The sequence below is a fragment of the Crassostrea angulata genome, chromosome 10 (assembly GCF_025612915.1).
Source record: "Crassostrea angulata isolate pt1a10 chromosome 10, ASM2561291v2, whole genome shotgun sequence".
Taxonomy (NCBI): domain Eukaryota; kingdom Metazoa; phylum Mollusca; class Bivalvia; order Ostreida; family Ostreidae; genus Magallana; species Magallana angulata.
Genome location: NC_069120.1, coordinates 21,362,015 through 21,381,037, shown reverse-complemented (window position 1 = coordinate 21,381,037; position 19,023 = coordinate 21,362,015). Strand labels below are relative to the sequence as shown.

The 19,023-nt window shown below is 32.3% G+C and overlaps 1 protein-coding gene across 1 annotated transcript; it reads right to left on the bottom strand.

Annotated features, from left to right (window-relative positions):
- Window positions 1-9,060: 9,060 nt before the first annotated feature.
- LOC128166897 (uncharacterized) lies at window positions 9,061-14,208 on the bottom strand. Its single transcript, XM_052832350.1, has 2 exons — window positions 11,959-14,208; window positions 9,061-11,071 (listed from the first exon to the last, which is right to left on the bottom strand). Exons 1-2 carry the CDS (start codon window positions 14,077-14,079, stop codon window positions 9,491-9,493), a joined length of 3,702 nt encoding a protein of 1,233 aa, XP_052688310.1. The 5' UTR covers window positions 14,080-14,208; the 3' UTR covers window positions 9,061-9,490.
- Between the last annotated feature and the right edge of the window lie 4,815 nt (window positions 14,209-19,023).

Sequence of the window (19,023 nt, the reverse complement as noted above, 5' to 3'; positions counted from 1 at the left end):
GCAATTAATTTTGGAGTATTTCCTGCGACGACCGAAGATTACACCAATTCAAACAAAGCATGTTTATATTATCTTCATGCATAGGTCTGTCTTCTCTAAACGTTTGGTTGTTAAAGTCTCAGCCAGATCACGTTGAGACAAGAGGTTTTTTTTGTCTTGGGACCGAAACGGATCGGACAAACGGAATTCCTCACTGAAAATAACAGTCAGCAGTTCTTGATCACATTTACTTTATGTATATTGTTCTTTATAATGCTAACTAAAACTGTTTAAGAAAAACAGTTAAAATGATTAAAAACTCAATATGAACCCGTCAATCACATTTTCAACAAAATGTCTATGATCCACAAAACTTTTGTCTTGGTCACTTACAGTTTCTGAAATTCTGCGGGTACAAAAAAAATGAAAAAATAAGGCTTCCTGGGATATTAAAGATATCACACCAGATGCAAAATTTTTATTTGTTTGTTTAACATCGCATAGATGACATATGTAAGATTTTATACTAAAATATCTATTCTATATGAAATTACAAACATTAAAACGAATCAGTTTTTGAAGTACTTCCTGTGATCAAGTTCGAATGAATCAAACAGAAAAATTCAAACGCATTTACATGCATAGGTCTATAATCCCACAAAATTAAGGGTGTTTTGGTGTTTTGTTTTTTTTTGTCTTAGGGTCATAAACGGACGAACGGAACTGTTCAATGAAAGCTAGCATTTCCCATTTATTTGTCAAATGCACATAACTGTTTATCAATCTAAAAAAGACCCACAGAAAAACAGTTAAATTTATTAATAACTTTAATTGTTTGAACCCTTCTAGTTGGGACCGGAAGTGACAATTGACAGAATAAAACCAGTTAAATCCATCTTCACTCAGACTTCTATCGTCTACAAAAGTTTTGTGTCTTAATCACTTACAGATTCTTAGATCTTGTGTTTATTTAACGCCGTAAAGATGACATCTGTTAGGTATTGTACTAAAATATTTTTTCTATGTAAAATGACACATATAAAAAAATATTCATGAAGAACTTCCAGTGATAACCGGAAGTTAGGACGAATGAAGCATAATAATTCAAACACGTCAACATATTTCGCTCTATTTTTCATCAATGTTTATATGTTCAAGTCTTAAATACCGTGTCTAAGATCTCGAGGTAACAAACTAGCTATGGGACAGAAAACGGACGATGGATAATGAGTTTGGGGAAAAAAATGAAAGAAATAGGCCTTGAGTCATTTATAGCATCCCTGAAAATTTCAGAAAAATTTATCGAGTCATCTCTGAGAATTCTGCCGCAAAATTGGGGGAAAATGAGAAGAAAAAAGAAAGAAACAAAGAGAGAGACAGAGACAAAAAGCACAATCACTTAAAGGTTTTACAATATAAACGGAAGACCTTAATGATAAAAAAATTCCAATATCAGATCTTCAGTAAAAATGAACTTTAAGTCCCAAAAAGATACATAATATTAGAGTGGTTAATAATAAACTACCTAGTCGGATGTTGATTGATGAATCTTAACAAAAGTCTGTAGTAATTTGTTGTTTTTATTATTAATATCAAACCCTTTTTAAACATTCGTAACGGAAAAGAGAAACGGAACATTAAGTATGGATGACTAATAGCTAAGAATAACATTTTTCCCGTGGTTTTACCGGAAGGGAATAATAAAATAATCAATCTTTTAAAGCCAAAAGCACTTCGATTATCACTTTGCATTTGTCATATTTTCCATGAACCGTCTGCAAATTACTATTGTCACACACACTTTGAAGTAACTGATTATAACAAGCTCAAGGGACGACACTTTTATCCAATTAATCCCAGAGCTAAATCATTGTTTTGTATTAGTTTAATCACTATCAAGGGAAAAGTAGACATGTATTATGCGTTTAAAATGAATTGGAATTCTCAACGTTTTCTGTGTAGATTTTATTCTGCTAAGAAGTAAAATCTGACTTCTTCTTTAATGTTTTTTGAAATTAATTATAGTTACTAGAAAATTAATTCATGTTCCTTTTCTTTTTATTTAATCGTTGGTATATTATTATCTTGTCTTTTTTTTCAAGATTCATTTATAATTAGATATATGAGAATAAATAACATTATCGCTAATCTTCCGTGAAACCTTTCCTAAATTAGTATATTGCTAATCTTTGAAAACTTTTTATAAATGTTGAATGATCAAAGTAGGTAATTCTTTGAGAGGACCAACCTTTAGACACGATTTTAGATTAACATTTTCAATTTTTTTTTCCATTTTTAATGTTTAGAATGATAAATGTAGGAATTTATAACGCTATGTCAAATTTTGAATGTCAAATACTGAGTTACAAGCAAAGATACAGATTTCAGAATTTTTTGTTAAATTTTGTAAACAAAGCTCGAGTTTTGTTATTGTTTACATATAGGTTGTATTGGTATTCAATCAAATATAGCTCTTTTTGTATATCCGTTCAGACAAAAAGTACGGGAAATGTGCATTATGACATCACAGTATATTACAGACCTCGAAAGTACTTAAGAAATGAATATAATAATTTTTCTATTGATCGACGTATCAAAGAAAAATTTGACCGGAAAACTTCATCAATGCGCGTAGCGCATTGATGAAAAAGTTTTCCGGTCAATTTTTTCTTTGATACGTCGATCAATAGAAAAATTATTATCTTCATTTCTTATCATTTAATAAAACATTTTCAAATCAAAAAATGTGAAGTGTCATAGATCAAAATTATAAATAATGTAAATGAAGCGGCGCGTATGAATACAAAATAACAACAGCAACACTATTCAAAATGGATGCGCCTTCAGCTGATGCAGAGCTATTGAACTGAATTTAATGGATTAAACACAAATAGTGAGTTAAAATCTGAACCGGCTGAATTGAAAACGAAAGGACAATACATGCGATAGCTTGTGATATTATTCACTGTGCAGAAAATTTCGTAATAAAACTAGTTTTCATGTGAGATCGGTGGAAAATGCAACTGGACGTAACCATCCAAGGAGAGGCGATGGACGAAAATAGTTGATATATCTACAAAGAATAGTATGTATAAGCGACTTTTGTAAACATTGTGGTAACTATATAGCCAGTGATGAACTTAAATGGTATACTATAGTATCTGCCGCTTGGAATGCGCCGAAGGAGTTGATGCATTGTACTCAAAACGATGCTTATTCTGAATTTCTGATGACCGATCATGTAGGGTAGGCCTACTGTGTAAATTTAAAAATCATCGTTACCAAATTTGAACAGCAGTGTTACCGTGAAAGTGTATGGGCCTATATGTTCGTTATGATTATTCTGGAAAAATAACAGCCAGTTTCGCAGTAATGTTGATTGATCTGAAGCAGACGAAATCATGAGAAGACGCTTAATTTTCTATTTCGTGAATAAGATATTGTGTTTTGTTTATTTTTGAAGGTTAGACTTTCAAGTGTTTATGTTTATAAAGTTTTATTTTGTTTGCTGACAATAAAACAGACACAACTTTACACTTTGTTGACAGTGTTTATTTTGGAAATTCCCGTCCTATAAATAGTGGTATATAGATCAGAACAGTTCAGAAAAGTAGATCCGGCGAAAATTTTATTGATGCAGGTATCAAAGAAATTTTTCGACCAATCAGAAGCGCCAATATCTCATCAAACGAATAAATATTAAATGATTTATTTATCTATTTATTAGCAAAATTAATTCATCCTACTCTTTTACTTGAAAACAAAAAATGCTATTACTTACAATTTTGATGTCCATTATATCGTACACACTGAAAAATAAGCGAGATGTCGTTCTCGCTGTACTACAAAATATGACGTCATGTGCTTCAAAATGACGCATTGGGTTAAGTCATTGAATGCTATCATGCAGTTTTTTAGCGAAGAAAAATAAATTTCATAGATTAAGGGAAAATTATAAACGAATATTTTGTTTAACGATATTATTAGTAGAATGTTATCTATATAGTCTTATTTTCATTTTGTTATAAGTAGGCATCGTATAAAGAGGCAGCCTCGGTTTTGTATAAAATATTGTATATCTTAAAGCTGAGTACCTAAATAGATCACTTAATTGCAAGGGCATACACTTACATGTACTTGATCCTGACAAACTTTTACATGTGAATTTGAAATATGCTATGTAACTTGTAAAATCTCATTGGCGGATCAAGAAGGGGGGGGGGGGGGGTCCGGGGACATAAAAGGCAATATTTCCCATTTGTAATAGAAATACTGTAATTATCTCAAATAAATGCTTTTAAAATTGCTTATTTCAAGAATTTCGTATAACGTCCCATAAGTTTGTTCTTATATCAACTCTTGTCGCAGTCACCCGTTCGTTTGTATAGTTACGAGTATAAACTTCGGAGGTTTTTCTTAATCCCAGACAGGCAACATATTTGTATCAGTATATAGACATGCACAAAAAAGGAAAAAGTACACCATCTTTAATAAAAATGACTTTTTAGCGTTGACTTCCAATCAGTAAGAAGACAATCATTAAACAATGAATTTCAAATTATTTGAATCCATAGACATTATCCCGTACCTTGAAATAAATACATGTATAATTTTTGGACGCCAATGTACATTTAGCCTCTATATCCAATTTACTGCATGTCACCTGTACTTTGTTCTTATGTACTTTGTTCTTATGTACTTTAGAGAGAGAGAGAGAGAAAGAGAGAGAGAGAGAGAGAGAGAGAGAGATTTTCTAGTTTTTTGTAGTGTTTAGGGAATCAGTATATCAGCAACGTATGTCAATAAACGCATGCATACATGCAAGCGTGTATCTATGTATGTGAACAAATACTAATCAGTCCTCCTTTTAAAGCCATGTAGAATAACGTTGGTGCATTGCTAAATGTTGTGTGCATACAGTCATTGAGATGGCGGCATTTCTTTGATGCTGGCAAAGCGACCCAGTGAACTCTAATGCGGTCGTACTGCAGGGGCGCTTCGGCGGCATGTCTTTGATGGCGGCGATGCGAACTGCTGACAAAAACGAGCTCTATATTTGTACTAAAAAAGCTGTTATTATTTTTATTTATGATAAAAATAAAACGGAAAACAATAAAAACCATCATTTTTAAGGTAAAATCGTTAAACAAAACAAAATTAGGGAAGAAAAAATAATCGGCACTCGGGGATGGAACCCGGGTCGCCTGGGCACAAGTCCAACACTCTAACGACTGAGGTACGCGGACTCTCGCTTCAGAACTTTTGATCTCAAAATCTCGGGAATGCCTGGATCGATTTTATTACGAATTTCATATTCTGAAGTGTTTTAAGCGTCTCTATGGAATAAAAACATAAATAAAATTTAAATCTAAAAATTTGAAAAATTAAGGTTTTTCATTTCCTTCCGTTGACGACCGGAAGTGACGGCGGACGTTCGGATATGCGAAGGGCACTGCGGCCGTTCACTCTCTACCTTCTCTGAAAATTTGAAGGTTCTATCGTAAATACTTTTTGAGAAAAATCGTGAACAAGCAAAAACGTAAAATCTTTAATATCTCGGTACCGGAAGTGACGACCAAAAAAAGCCCGTGTACTTTTCTTACAAATTTTGTCATGAATAAGATCTGAAAATTTCATGAAAATTGGCTGAAGCATTTTTGAGAAAACGTGACAGAAAAAAAAAACAATAAAAATAATAGTGAAAAAGAAACAAAGCAATAACAAGAAGGTCTTCCGTTGGAGACCTTAATTAAGCAGTATCACAGATTTATAATACCATCTACAAAACATTTTCTACTCTATTTCTTGTTTAAAAAATCGATTATAGTTCATACAGTTTTGAACTGACAAGCCATCTAGTAAAACGACGTTCAAGTACGAGTACACGCATTCGTTTTACTTTAAAAAGCCGCTTTCAAATTCATTGTTAAGTAAATCAACTTAAAAAATTATAATAGATGGGTTTTACTTCGTTTCATACGAAAAATACAAAGAAAACTACATGACCTGTTTATGCAGGTTATGCTATTTTTCTGGAATGCTAGCTACCTTCATACCTACATGAAACACAACTTTTTTTCCAAGTATCGGAAATTCTGTTACAAAAATACTGTGTAAGGAGTTAATATGTAAACCATTATGAAAATGCACAACTTTTCAATTTTTTAAAAATATGATTGCACCTGTACTAGTCCAGATGATGTCGCACACCTATTACAGAGGTCACATCAAGTTCCCTGGGACGAAAAATGCTGTTAACAATTGTATTGCACACGTACCATCTTTTCAGCAGATAAATTATTCACATTCTTTTGTCACATCCTATCATTTAGACCTTTATTTAAGTAGGCAATCGATAGAATTTTAAAAAATCAAAGACATAATTTTTTTTTACCAAAATATCCATTTTTACAATAGTTTGTGGTAATTAGTCTGAGTTATTTTTTTGTTTCTTAGTGTTTCTTTTCTATCAAGCATAGACGCACTTTTTCATTGCTGGAAACTTTGGTTTCTTAAGGCTAGATATTATGCAAATCTTCCTTTGATTCCTAAACCAAAACGGCAAAACGCTCAATAATGCAGTGCACTCTGATGTTGAAATAAATGTGAAATAGATAGTGATGAGATAAATGTTAATTAAATACAGTTGTATAAACACGGAAAAACGTTCAAAAAGTCCTTGTTTATTGACAAATGATGAAATTTGCACATATTGATTTTCATCAAATGGAACCCCATCCCCCTTTTTCCAAATTGCTGGATCCGCCTCTGAATCTTACAAATTAATTATTTTTTTAATGAAATTAACCTTGTGACCTAAAAAATTATTCAACATATGCATTATAAATTACGGTTTCTACTAACAAATAATCTTATCATAAAAAGTTTGCAACGTTTTTCAAAATCTACGATATAGCATCAAGTTATTTTATAAATCAGTTGTGAATTTTGACATGATTATGCCTTTGCAATATTGAATTTTTTAAATGACCTCAAAACAACAAATACATTTGTTTGTATCATGCGACTGTCGTATCACATATGTCATATCATATTTAAAAAAGACATGCCAGTTCAACTAAATGTATACGTGTTTTCAACACAAAAATTTGCCGATGTTTTTATCGGCCGCCTTAACTGTACTGCGAATACAATGATTTAATACCTCTGTATCTCGCTTGTAACTTGACTTTAACATTCTACATTTTGGTCAATCATTCAAAATGCACCAGTTAACCATTTTATACATAAAGAATAAAAATAAAGATTTTGATCTCAAATCGTGTCAAAGTCCCTTTAAAGAATAAGATAGTTAAATCAGAGACGGATTCCTTGATATTTGTTTTCAATTCAATGGTCCATACCAAGATTTTTCAATTATGTGTCCTAAAAATTTGATAATAGGCTCTCAGATAGGTAGAAGCACAGAAGTGTAGCATCATTTTCGAAAGTGGGGAGGGCCAGACATCCAAAATCTTAACAAGCATAACCAAAGCAAAACAAAACCAAAAAAAAAAATTATTTGTCCAAATTTCTAATCCACGAACGGATTAAACTACTATTATAATGTTCTTTTCGGTTATTTTAATACAATTCTATATATCATACCGGCCACCCCAATCCCGCCCGCGCCCCCGATGCTTAGCTTAAGTACCTTTTATATACAAAGAATTGAATTGATGCTTGTTGGCTTGGTGAAGAAAACAACCGTTGAGGTTTATAATAAATTACGTCGATCATATTTTTTTTTAAACTATGAGTCCTGCATGATTCTTTTCTCCCCGTTTTATGATATACTATGGTATTATGAACACGAAGACCAGATTAAGAAAAGTGCTATTGACTATACAAACACGATGCTAAAATACATTCTAATCGAACCATGTTTTTTTTCTTCTGATATACATTGGATTACATTTGTTCGTTCTATTTTAATAATTATTACTACTGAAAAACTCAACAGGCTGTACACCTTAGAAGAACTTTGCATTCAAATATGCACTGGTTTACAATTTCATACCCAGCAAACAAGAAATTGTGTACATGGTGTAATCCAAATGAGTTTTTTTATCTGAAGGAATTAAATCAATTTAGTTAGAGAAGTTCTATCATTTAAAATTTTGCTTGATAACCTTTCAGGATGATGTAGTTCGAAACAATAAAATCTAAAATAGTTATGATATTCCAATAATGTCAGAGTTGTTTCTATAACTATCAACATCAGCTCGCCTAATGAACTTTGATAGACCCATCATCCCGTTATACAAAATGGAGCTTATTGTTAATTAAGTATATGGACTTTATCAAGATACGTAAGCAATATGTAATTCCACTTCCGATTTTTGTATTCTGTAAGCATTTCATCGAAAATACTTCGTTGTTATTCTAAGAATTGAAGAGAAACAAACCAGATATCATATTAAAAATATTAATTTGAAACTTTTTATTTTTAAAAACATTTTGGACGTCATCGATTGTTATATAGAGTCCAGAAAATCCCTTATTGTTTAATAAATTTATACGTTTGGGTTTAAGACCAACACCTGGTTATTTTGTCAGATATTGGACAGTCCAAGATGCTTAAGCGATAACTTTACATTATGTGACAAATATCTGTACAATATTTGAGAGAATGGGCAGTTTGGGGCTTATTATGTTTTAATGAGATAAAAATAAACTGCAACATTTATTATTTCAAATGTTCCTAGATTCATGTTTCATTTAACATTTTTCAAAGGCTAGGTAGTCAATCTTAGTCTGTTTAAACTTATTACAAAACAATATGACAGCTCTTCCTCCTAAATATCTTGTCATAAAACATTAACTCACTGAAACTGATAATCATAGAGGCATAAACAACTTCTGTGACACATAAGAATGTCGTCTTCACCATTGCTTCTAGATGAGTAAACATACAGCAGGTTGAATGATTGTTTTGTTTATAAAAAGAGTACCGAACTTAAATTATTTTTTAAGTCTTGCGTATACATATTATTGTGTATTTCCCATTCTTTTTATACATTTTAAGTTTTCATTACTCGAAATAGAATTATTTTATCTTTAATATATTTAAACATTTTTATTTAGCTATTAATAAACGATACAAAACAAATATAACTGTAACATGAAAAGAATGCAAAACATAAGTACAAATCATCAGAATTCCGTCATCATAAATCTTTGAGAAATTGGCAACTCACAAAAAGTTAGCCCTTAAAAATACAGCAAAATCCATTGTATATCGAGACATATTTACTTTTGTGTTATGGCCATTTATATCTTCGGTAAAAGATGAAATTAATGCAACACTTTATTCCATTTAATGAGAAATATATGTTACATAATACATATTACTTACACAGACATAAAAATAATGAAACACAAATTATATTGATACACGTTTTTTTTTACAATATAAATGTTTTTTGAAAGGAAACAATAATGTTTTGATAAAGTGTACATCTAAGTTTAAATACAGACTAAATAATTTTAAAATATGCTCTATTTAAGTTTAACTTTGAGATTTTACTGTGTATTTTGCGCCCGATGAATTAAAGTTATAAGAACGAGCGCTGTACAGTGGGGCGCGCATTTCCTTCAACAATTTTAAAACTCTTTTCTGACAAGCATATGAAATAAATAAAAAAATTCCTTGGGCACCATTAACAATTGTAGCCAAAAATGTAAAAGGAGATACATTAAAAAATCCGTCCACAATCAAAAGGAGCCATGACACACCAGTCAATAAAAACAATTTTAGGAAAATAGAAAAATCATGTCTGCTTTGTGTACTCTGGATCTTTGGCGTATTTCGTATGTAATGAAAAGTGATGGAAAACATAATAATGTTGAAAGTAATCTGTAGGAATATTGGAAGAATAAACATTAGAATCAAAGCTTTATGGCCGAGGAGGAAACATTTACTTCCTCCATATCCAAACTTTATGGACTCAATCTCTGCTTTTGCCAGTAATAAGTTCAAGGCCACAGGAAGTAAAGGTAAGAGATATGATACCAAACAGAACTTTATGAAAAGATATCTATCTTCAAATACATCGCCGTGTGTCAAAGCATTCCTCACAAACAATCTAAACATGTGAAAACAACAGACATTGGTACAAGTAAATAGAGAAATCCAAAAGTAATGAGTGAATCCTCCAATCCATGCACAGGCTATATCGTCTGTTATATGAGACCTTATAATGAAAAACAGTTGTGCTAAAAACAGCGAAAAAATATAACACATAATATTTTTGCCCGGCAGTGTTCTTAAAACTGAAAACATACAATAGATTAAAAAAGTTGCCAGCAAACAAAGAAGAGAAAGAATAGTACAGATGAACGTAACTACAGTCAATCCAATTTCAACGACAGTTTTTTGTTCATATTGAGCTAAAACCTCACGTGGTTTTTTGTATGAATTTGCACAAATCTTGATGTTACTTCTGCTTCCTATCACAAACTCATTTATATTGTATTCGCGATCAACCGACTTCACATATAAGCCATTATAATCTTTAGAAAAGACGTACTCATGGAATGTTAGTTCAATCTGTGGACAAACCAGTAAATTGTTGATGTTGTACGTATGTGTTGACGAAGCAGAAGTTTTCTTCATGAAGCAGCCATTGGAGGAGTTTTTCTGTTGGTTAAAAATAGGAAGAAACCATGCTTCGAGACTTTGTTGGAATTTTATGAAGACGCCCTTAAATTTTATAGTCACACCTGTTAAACCTAACAAATGCATCTCCAAACGGTTTCTGTCAATTGGAAACTGGTTATTTTCTATTCTAAATCGGATATAGAGTAAATAAAAAATAGATGATTGTTCCAAAGGCTGATAAGTGCAAGATACATTTGAATAAATATATTTGTCTTCAATGTAAATATGCCCTTCGTTTATTACTCGCTGAAGAATTTCTTGGAGATTGTCTATAACTGAACTTGAGAAAATGATGTCTGAGGAGTTGGATGATATGAGAATTCTCAGCGCCATATTGTAGTATACTTTCCTTGCATATGGAATAAAATACATACATGTGTCACCCATGAGCAATTTTCCTCGAGAACAATAAAGTTTTCTGCATTTGTTCTGCAATGAAATAATCATTTTTAAAATCAAGACATGTCCGTTTCAAAACAAACATTTTTGGTTAAATTTTTATTATGATTTGTGATTATATAGCTGTACAGATCTTAAAGCAATATCGTTTTAATATTCAATTGAACTGTCTCCATTTTTTTTAACATGACACGCTTTCCACATTTCAAAATACGTGTTAAATCCCTGTCACACTGTCACAATTTATACAAAAAATTACCCCAAAAAATCACCATAATTCGTCAGGTCAGTCTTGCGATAAGTCTACAGACGGTGCGTTGTCAATTTGCTCACATTTTAGTAAAACCATGTACATGTATTATAACATTTAAGTTTCCATAAATAATTTGTTTTTCCTATTTTAAAATTGCCTTTCCCAAACTGTGGCCCTACCCTACCTCCTAGGATCTTTGATTTTCACAACTTTGAATCTACACTACCTGAGGATGTTTCCACAGAAGTTTCAGTGTATGGTTTGCAATATATTTATATTTTACAAACATAAAATTATTTCTTTTTTTATGATATCTGATTTTTGAAAAACTCACAAAAGAACGAGTGATATTTAAGTTCCTTATAAATGTCTTGGACTGCTTCACGTGAAATACAGAAAAAGCATTAGTTTTGAAACTAAAACAATTGCAAATTATTCTTAATTTCTCAGCTTTCTTCCACTTGAAAACTTAAGAAATTGTTTTGTTTGCGATTCAAAAGAAAAATAAATCTATTGGGGTTTTTTTTCTATCTAGTAAGTTCTTTTTTTTTTAAACGGTAAAAATTTTTTATGAAAATTGATTGAGAGAAATATACCATCAAAAATTTGGATTATGTCTACGAATGTTGCTTGTTTAAAAGACTCAATATGTTCTGAGATTTACCGTGTAAGTATCCTTTAACTCTGATACACTGCATCCATGTCCTAGTGATTTGGTGATTTCTTCATCATAATCAAAACTAAAACCTTTTGGCCATGGAGAAAACAAATCCCTTAAAGATTGTTCGGGCATGTCCGACTCACAACTAAAGTGATTGCACATTTTACAGTATTCATTCTTATATGGATAAAACTGGTTATCTAATGTACCATTTTCACATTTATATATATATTCGCTCGTTTTAGATGATGTACAAACGTAACAATTAGAGATGGGTTCTTCGAAAACCTTGCTGTTACACAAATCGCAGATCTGATTTTTATACTTTGAATTTCGAGACTTCGCCATTATATTTCTGTCTATATTTTCGCACATATAACGAGCACTGTCACTCACTGATTTCACAACACCTGTTGTATTGCATTTTCCAATAGATTCAGAAAAGTCAGGTTTACAGGTTTCCACTTTATCAATTAATGTAGTTGAATACTGAACTGTGCAACCGCTGTAACTTGCTGTTTGCAGAACGGCTGCAATAGACGACTTAAGAGTAGGAAACATCAAAGTTGAGCAAGCAAGACTCACATTCCATAATTTTATATTCGTTAGATTTGGAAAGGCCAGTTCCTGTTGAGTATTACACAAATAACAATAAATATTAAAATACGTATTGTTCGATTCAATATTCAGTATGGGAATATTCCGTAAGTCATAGTCGTAATAGTCGTAATAACTTTCACATTTGAGTTTTATTAAACGATATTTGTAATTTAATGGACATTTCCTAATCATAAAATAATATGATGCATTAATTATCTCGCCAAAGGCATATGGAAATTTGATGTATGCTGCGGAGCATGTACTGCGTTGAAAGTATGCTGCATCGGGGCAACATGAAGCAGATATATAACAGTTGTCATCACAACTACAATCCCTCCTTGCTTTGAAGCCGGGGAATATTTTGTCAACTCTGTGTTCCTCTGAGCACCAGTTACGATAGCCACCTGACCTGACGTACTCCTCATATAGGGCGGTCAGATTCACAGCAGCCTCAAAATCTACTGATTCATTTAAAGAATCATTATAGAAAAGGATGTTGTTAAAGCTTTCAGTTAGATTTGCTGCTAGAAATGTTATATTTGCGACATATTCTCCCGTTATTGTATTGTATTCTTCTAAAAATGTAACTAAAGCATCATCATAATGCAATACTTGTTGGTAATGAGTAGTAGACTTAGCATAACTGTTCTTTCTCTTCCCATTTCTTGCAATAAAGTCGTTTGTTGAATTGTAAACACTTTCATATAACATATATTTTTCTTTTGAACCGGATTTCTTTAACAAGAGACCGTTTCTTTGATTCTTTCCTGTGTTGCAAAGAAAGCAGAATATATTTTCGTAAAGTTCATATGGTTTCCGGTAATATGCACACGCGTCTTCTATTTCTTTATCGTATACGTCCCAGTTCCCGGTAATGTTACATGTCCTGATAAGGACGTTTACTTCACAGTGCCGCTGAAAAGTATTTACAGGTGGTGTCAATGTTAATGTGCAACCATTTTCCATCCCATTATACCATAAACTTGATCCATCTGTATAGTCATCTATATCAATGTTTATACCTGGGCACGAGATATAGTATCTCCATGGTGTAATATCATTATCTCCGTGACACTTTGAACACTTAGCATTTACATAGGTCTTATTCGTATGTAGAGAGTACACTGGTATGTTTGTCAAGAAGTTATATTCTGTAAACAGTTGAAGACAACTTTCGTATTCTATATCATGCGTCCCTGGACAAAATGAAACCATCTGAACGCCATTTTTATCCACAAAATGGTTGACAGAAACTGTGGTCGGAACACAGGAAGTGTAAGATTCGTCTAGACAACAATTCCGAAGATAGTCACACTCTTCTGAACAGGAACACGAAGGACACTTGTGACGTTCGGTTTTTATTGAATGACGTCTTTTATCGGTTGCAGAACAAAGGGAATCGCTGCCACAATACTCTGAATATTTTGTGAAAAGTTTCGACATGTTTTGTAACTGAAAGTCTTTAGTCCAACAAACAGCTGTGCCTGAAAACCAAAGGAAAAACAAAACTGTCCATTTATCCATTATGTTCGATAGCCAAAAAAATCACAGACAGCTATTTTAAAAAAAAAAAAGTCTAGGCATTTTATAAAGCACTAAGCAAATGTGGGGGTAATTATTTAAGTTATCCCGTGAGCACTAAAACAATGTACAAACAGCCATCTCCCTACTAAAGCTTTGTGCATTGGGATTCGCCATAATATACTCATTGTTCATAAGTAATTGCATTGGCGGGGGTCACAGCTGGAGCTAGATAATGTATGGGGTTAATTCATTCCCAGCTTATGAAAGTTGCATTGTCTATTGATCATGGCGTTCAGCATATGAAAATTGCATTGTGACGTCTCGAATGTCGTTTTGTAGAAACGTCCCAGAACAAGCTTTTGATCGGTTCTATACAACACTCTACAGATGGCAGCATACTTCATATATGTTAATGATAATGAAAGATAGTTATATAACATTGTCATCTTGAAACAAAGTGCTGTTGATATAGAAGCGGTGTTTGTTATGGAGTTGTTTCCAATAGATAGCAAGTTTGTTTACAAAACCTAGTCGTATGAGATTATTCTTATGATGCTGACAAAAAATCACATTTCTACAACGCGCTCTCTGGCCTTTCATTCATATATACCTTTGAGACACTTATTTTTTCAGTAATTTCTTGAACTCATGTGATTTCTAAAACTACAGACAATTTTACAATTTCTGCCATTGACATCCTACGGTCATATGTGCTTGCTCTATCTATGAATAAAAACAAAACTAATTAAGGAATTATTTCCCATGTATTTTTGCAGCCCCCTATGAATGAATGAAGAGAAAATTTCAAACGAACTTCAAACCTAGCGATCACTATTCTTTAGGACAGGCTGACAACAATATATAAATGCATCAGAAATGCTAATTTGAAATTAAATTCTCTATCTCATGAATTAGTAATAAGGCCTGATTAGATGTAGAGTGCGATACTCGGCAATATTGTTGATCAATTTAATCATCGAGACTTTTGTCTTAATGGATATGATTTATAACTCATGCGCCTGTCACAAATGAAAATGGAATATTTAAACAGTTTCGGATCTAGTAGGGAGCTGATTCCAACTCCCTCTCTAAAATGAGAAGAGACGGACAGACAGTCAGACAGACAGACTCAGAGCCAGAGAGGACAGGAGGGAGTAATACTATATTTTGTTATAATTTTAAGCTGTAAAGGATGTAACAAAAACAAAGCAGGAGCAAAGCAAAGACAGACCTCTACAAAAATTAAAGGCATTATCATGGAGGAATGGGCATCCCCTGCTAACCGATGTCGTATGATTTAAGGTCCGCCCCGTAAAATGATCCGGATGGAGCTTTAATGTTACATGTAAAGTGTAAGGAAAATGTTAAACAAACTGACACTCGTATTGACTTTCATTTTATGATGATCTATTGTTTCAGTGAGTAGGACCCAATATTATAGTTCAAGAAAAGGCCCCGCCTGTTGAATTACTGGATACCGATTATTGATATTCATATTGATACTTGCTTTGATTTACCTCGAGTATCTTTTAATTTACGATTTAAACCTAATATTATGGCTCAAGAAAAGGTCCGCCTGTTGAAATACTGGTCGCAGATAATTATTGTTAATTTTGATACTTACTTTGCTTAACCCTAAAGTTCTTTTAATTTAGGAGTAGTAATATTATGGTTCAAGAAAAGGTCCGCCCGTTGAGAGAAATAGGTTAACACCTGTAGTCAAACAATGAATTAAGTACATGTACAAGTAGTTATTAATTGATCATGTATTGATGTTTATCTAAATTACGTCTTCATTCATGGGTAGCACACAATAGTATAGTAAAAGAAAAGGTCTGCCCTATTGGAATGCTGTATGCAAATATAATTCACAGAATTTTAACCCGAGGACGTTTTATTTCAGAGGTAGGACCCAATATTAAATATACACGTAGTTAAAGAAAAGGTCCGCCTCGATGAAAGAACTGCATGGTCATACATGGATGTTACAGTAGTGAGTTTAATATTTATTATTTATTGTATTGATATTTTTCAGCTGATGTTTTAAGTGTTGGAGTTGACATGACACAGATTCAGCGTAGGTTTTATTTATTTTTTTAATTTATTAAGAGTAGTTACACATTGTTCATAATAGTACGTCGTAAAATATTTCAGTTACCGGAATAAGACACGGTAAAAAATGTATATATAGTCACGTATTGTGTCACTAAAATGACCGTAAAATTAGGGTAATATTAAGTATGAAAAGTTATAAAATATATTTATAATTGAGTTTTATCCGACGACTTTTTTTAAAAAGGCGACAAAGCCTGGATTCCATTGCAAAGGAATGTCCGTCTCGTTGAAATAATCTTAAAACAATAGCATTTGTCTGACAGTATTGATTTTCATCTAATAATCTTTTTATTCTTTTTATTGGGGAGGGGCCAAAAATGCATTTTATGATGTTTACCTGACATTAGTGAAAAAATAATAATGTTATATGTCGAAGTAGCAAGCAGGAAACTAAAATAAAATTCTACCGGGGTATCAACATTTGTCTTTTTCACACATATATTATCTCATTAAGAAATAAATGCTCCTAAATTCTTTTGATTAAGATTCAAAATGCTAATACAGCCGCAGGAATATGGTTCTTTACTAATCTTACGTGTGTTTCTTTCTTATAAACAAATTAATTCCTTTTGATACTCCCTTTCTTTGATTAGAACAAATAAAAGGCAAAGGTCCCATTCTAAAATATAATTACGCAGCAATAGTGTCATGAAGGTAAAATACGGCTGAAAAACGATATTGTTTGAATCAACGAAAGAAGTACTTTGACCGGGAATATTTCTTAAAATCTTAATAACATATATTGACAACAATTTTACACATAATATTTCATGCATTTTTGTATTTGTAACGTCCTAACATCGGCTTATATGATTAACCCTTTCGCTGCCACGTCAAAAAAGACGTTATTACGCTTCAGTGTCAAGCATGACGATATCAAATTCATGCTTTTACGTAATAATCTGCCACAACTTGATGTACCATTTTTTTAGCATTGCGGGATGCAGTTTTGTGTCTAATTGGTAAAACAAAGGCTTTTCATCCCTTTCTCTGGCATTTCAAATAAGACGTTGCGTCATTCTTTTTACTTTTTATTTTCTTTCTTTTAACGTCGCCAAATGAAAAAAGAAAAGTAAAGACAACCACTTCTTTCAAAAAATATGAATTACTTCAATAATTTAACAAATTTACCAAGATTTAACAAATACGTGCAGTTTTTAAATAATTACTTTCTTATCTTGTCAAACCTTTATAATAATCCACGCAAACATGTATACCGATATTCTATAGCTATTTTTTGAGAAAAAAAAAGTTGGTTCTATTTAAAACTTAATTATAAAATGCACTTATAGCACTTGTAAATCAAATACAATTTAAAGTGATAGAATGATTATTAAATAATGTGTCTTTGCTTTCAATTGGCTCAATTTTTTATGATGTATACCAATACATTATCCATGTACCAAATACAAAACCGATCGCGCTGTCGGTCAAGTAATATCTATAATAGGATAATATCTGCAACAAGACCAGCGTTGTAAAATATTGAATAAGAATGCAATGTGCTGTATGCCGCATTGCACCTTCAGTGTCATATATATGGATCTGCATGCTATGCCCGATTTCATTTAAAACTTTGTGTTCGCTTTTTAACGATAGTTGTGATAAGTATGTGTGTAATAATAGACATTGCAGTAGTTTTCCAGGCCCAAACACCATGGGGACTTTTCATTTCCGAGTTGAAGAAAATTTCCTAAATATCATGTTGGAATAATAAATACATACATATTTCATTATAGGCCTATATACGTGAATATATTCCCTTTAATGCAAAACTAAGTCAAATAAATAAAGGGGAAAAATTAACTAATAGGATTTATGTATCGCAACCTGAGAGAAATTCAAAGCCACCCTCGCATCCGCTTAAGGTGGTTAGGAACATCTGTCGATATTAATGTGGATTAAAGTATATCATAGTTGAAATACTTTCACCGGTTTAGAATTTTCTTTCACAGTTCAACCAAAATATACGTTTCATAAAATTTTGGAAAGTAAAAAATGTTACTGTCCTCAACGGGATTCGAACTCATGACCTCCAGATTTACTACCCCACTGTGCTACGCTGCAAGATATCGGTGATGGGAAAGAAACTACTATTTTAAAAACTATACTTGATTTTATTGTTTATTTCGATAAATAATACTACACAACGTGAAGGTGTCACATACCACATTACTTGTTAAGTAATGAATTTTCAAATTGAATTAAATCTATCCATTTAACAAATTTTCAAAAGAGCGGTCCCCATTAAATTTGCCTCAGTTTAAATCAGCCAGTACCGGAATTGCATTCTTCCAGATTAACTTTTTTGCGTACTGCGTCATCAAAAAGTGGTGTACAGAGCCACCTTAAATGTGAACCATTTTTGCATAGCACAACGGTTGAAAACATAAGAGAGCATTATGGGACGTAGACAATTTTTTTTAATGAATCTAGCGGTTTAGCTCGTTCTTTATCACGCGCGCATTGGTTCTTAGAGCTCGCTTTGCTCGCCGGCGCTGCGCGCATCACTTACATTTCTGCCAAAGTGCAAACAAGAAATCATATTGAAGCAAGCGTCAAATGGGCCGCAAAAAAAATATTATTGTTGTATGAATCGTCATTGGTTGTTTACATAAAATTAAACACACCACAAAGAAGAAAATAACGAATTGGTTAACGTTGTAATAATTTTAATGGTAAATTTTAATTTTAATGGTATATTTTTAGCAACATGTTTTGAATTTTAACATATATATTATTATTAAGAGTAGAGTTCGTTACTGTGAGCATTTCTAACGGTCATTGATCATTGCTATAGTATGAAGTAATGGAGAACACATTGATTTG

What these genes read in the sequence shown, in the direction of transcription:
- LOC128166897 (XM_052832350.1), bottom strand. Translation starts at nt 14,079, where the DNA reads ATGGATAAATGGACAGTTTTGTTTTTCCTTTGGTTTTCAGGCACAGCT. An exon ending in AGTTAAAGGATACTTACACG is followed by an intron (nt 11,072 to 11,958) that starts GTAAATCTCAGA and finishes ATTTCATTGCAG; the next exon opens with AACAAATGCAGAAAACTTTA.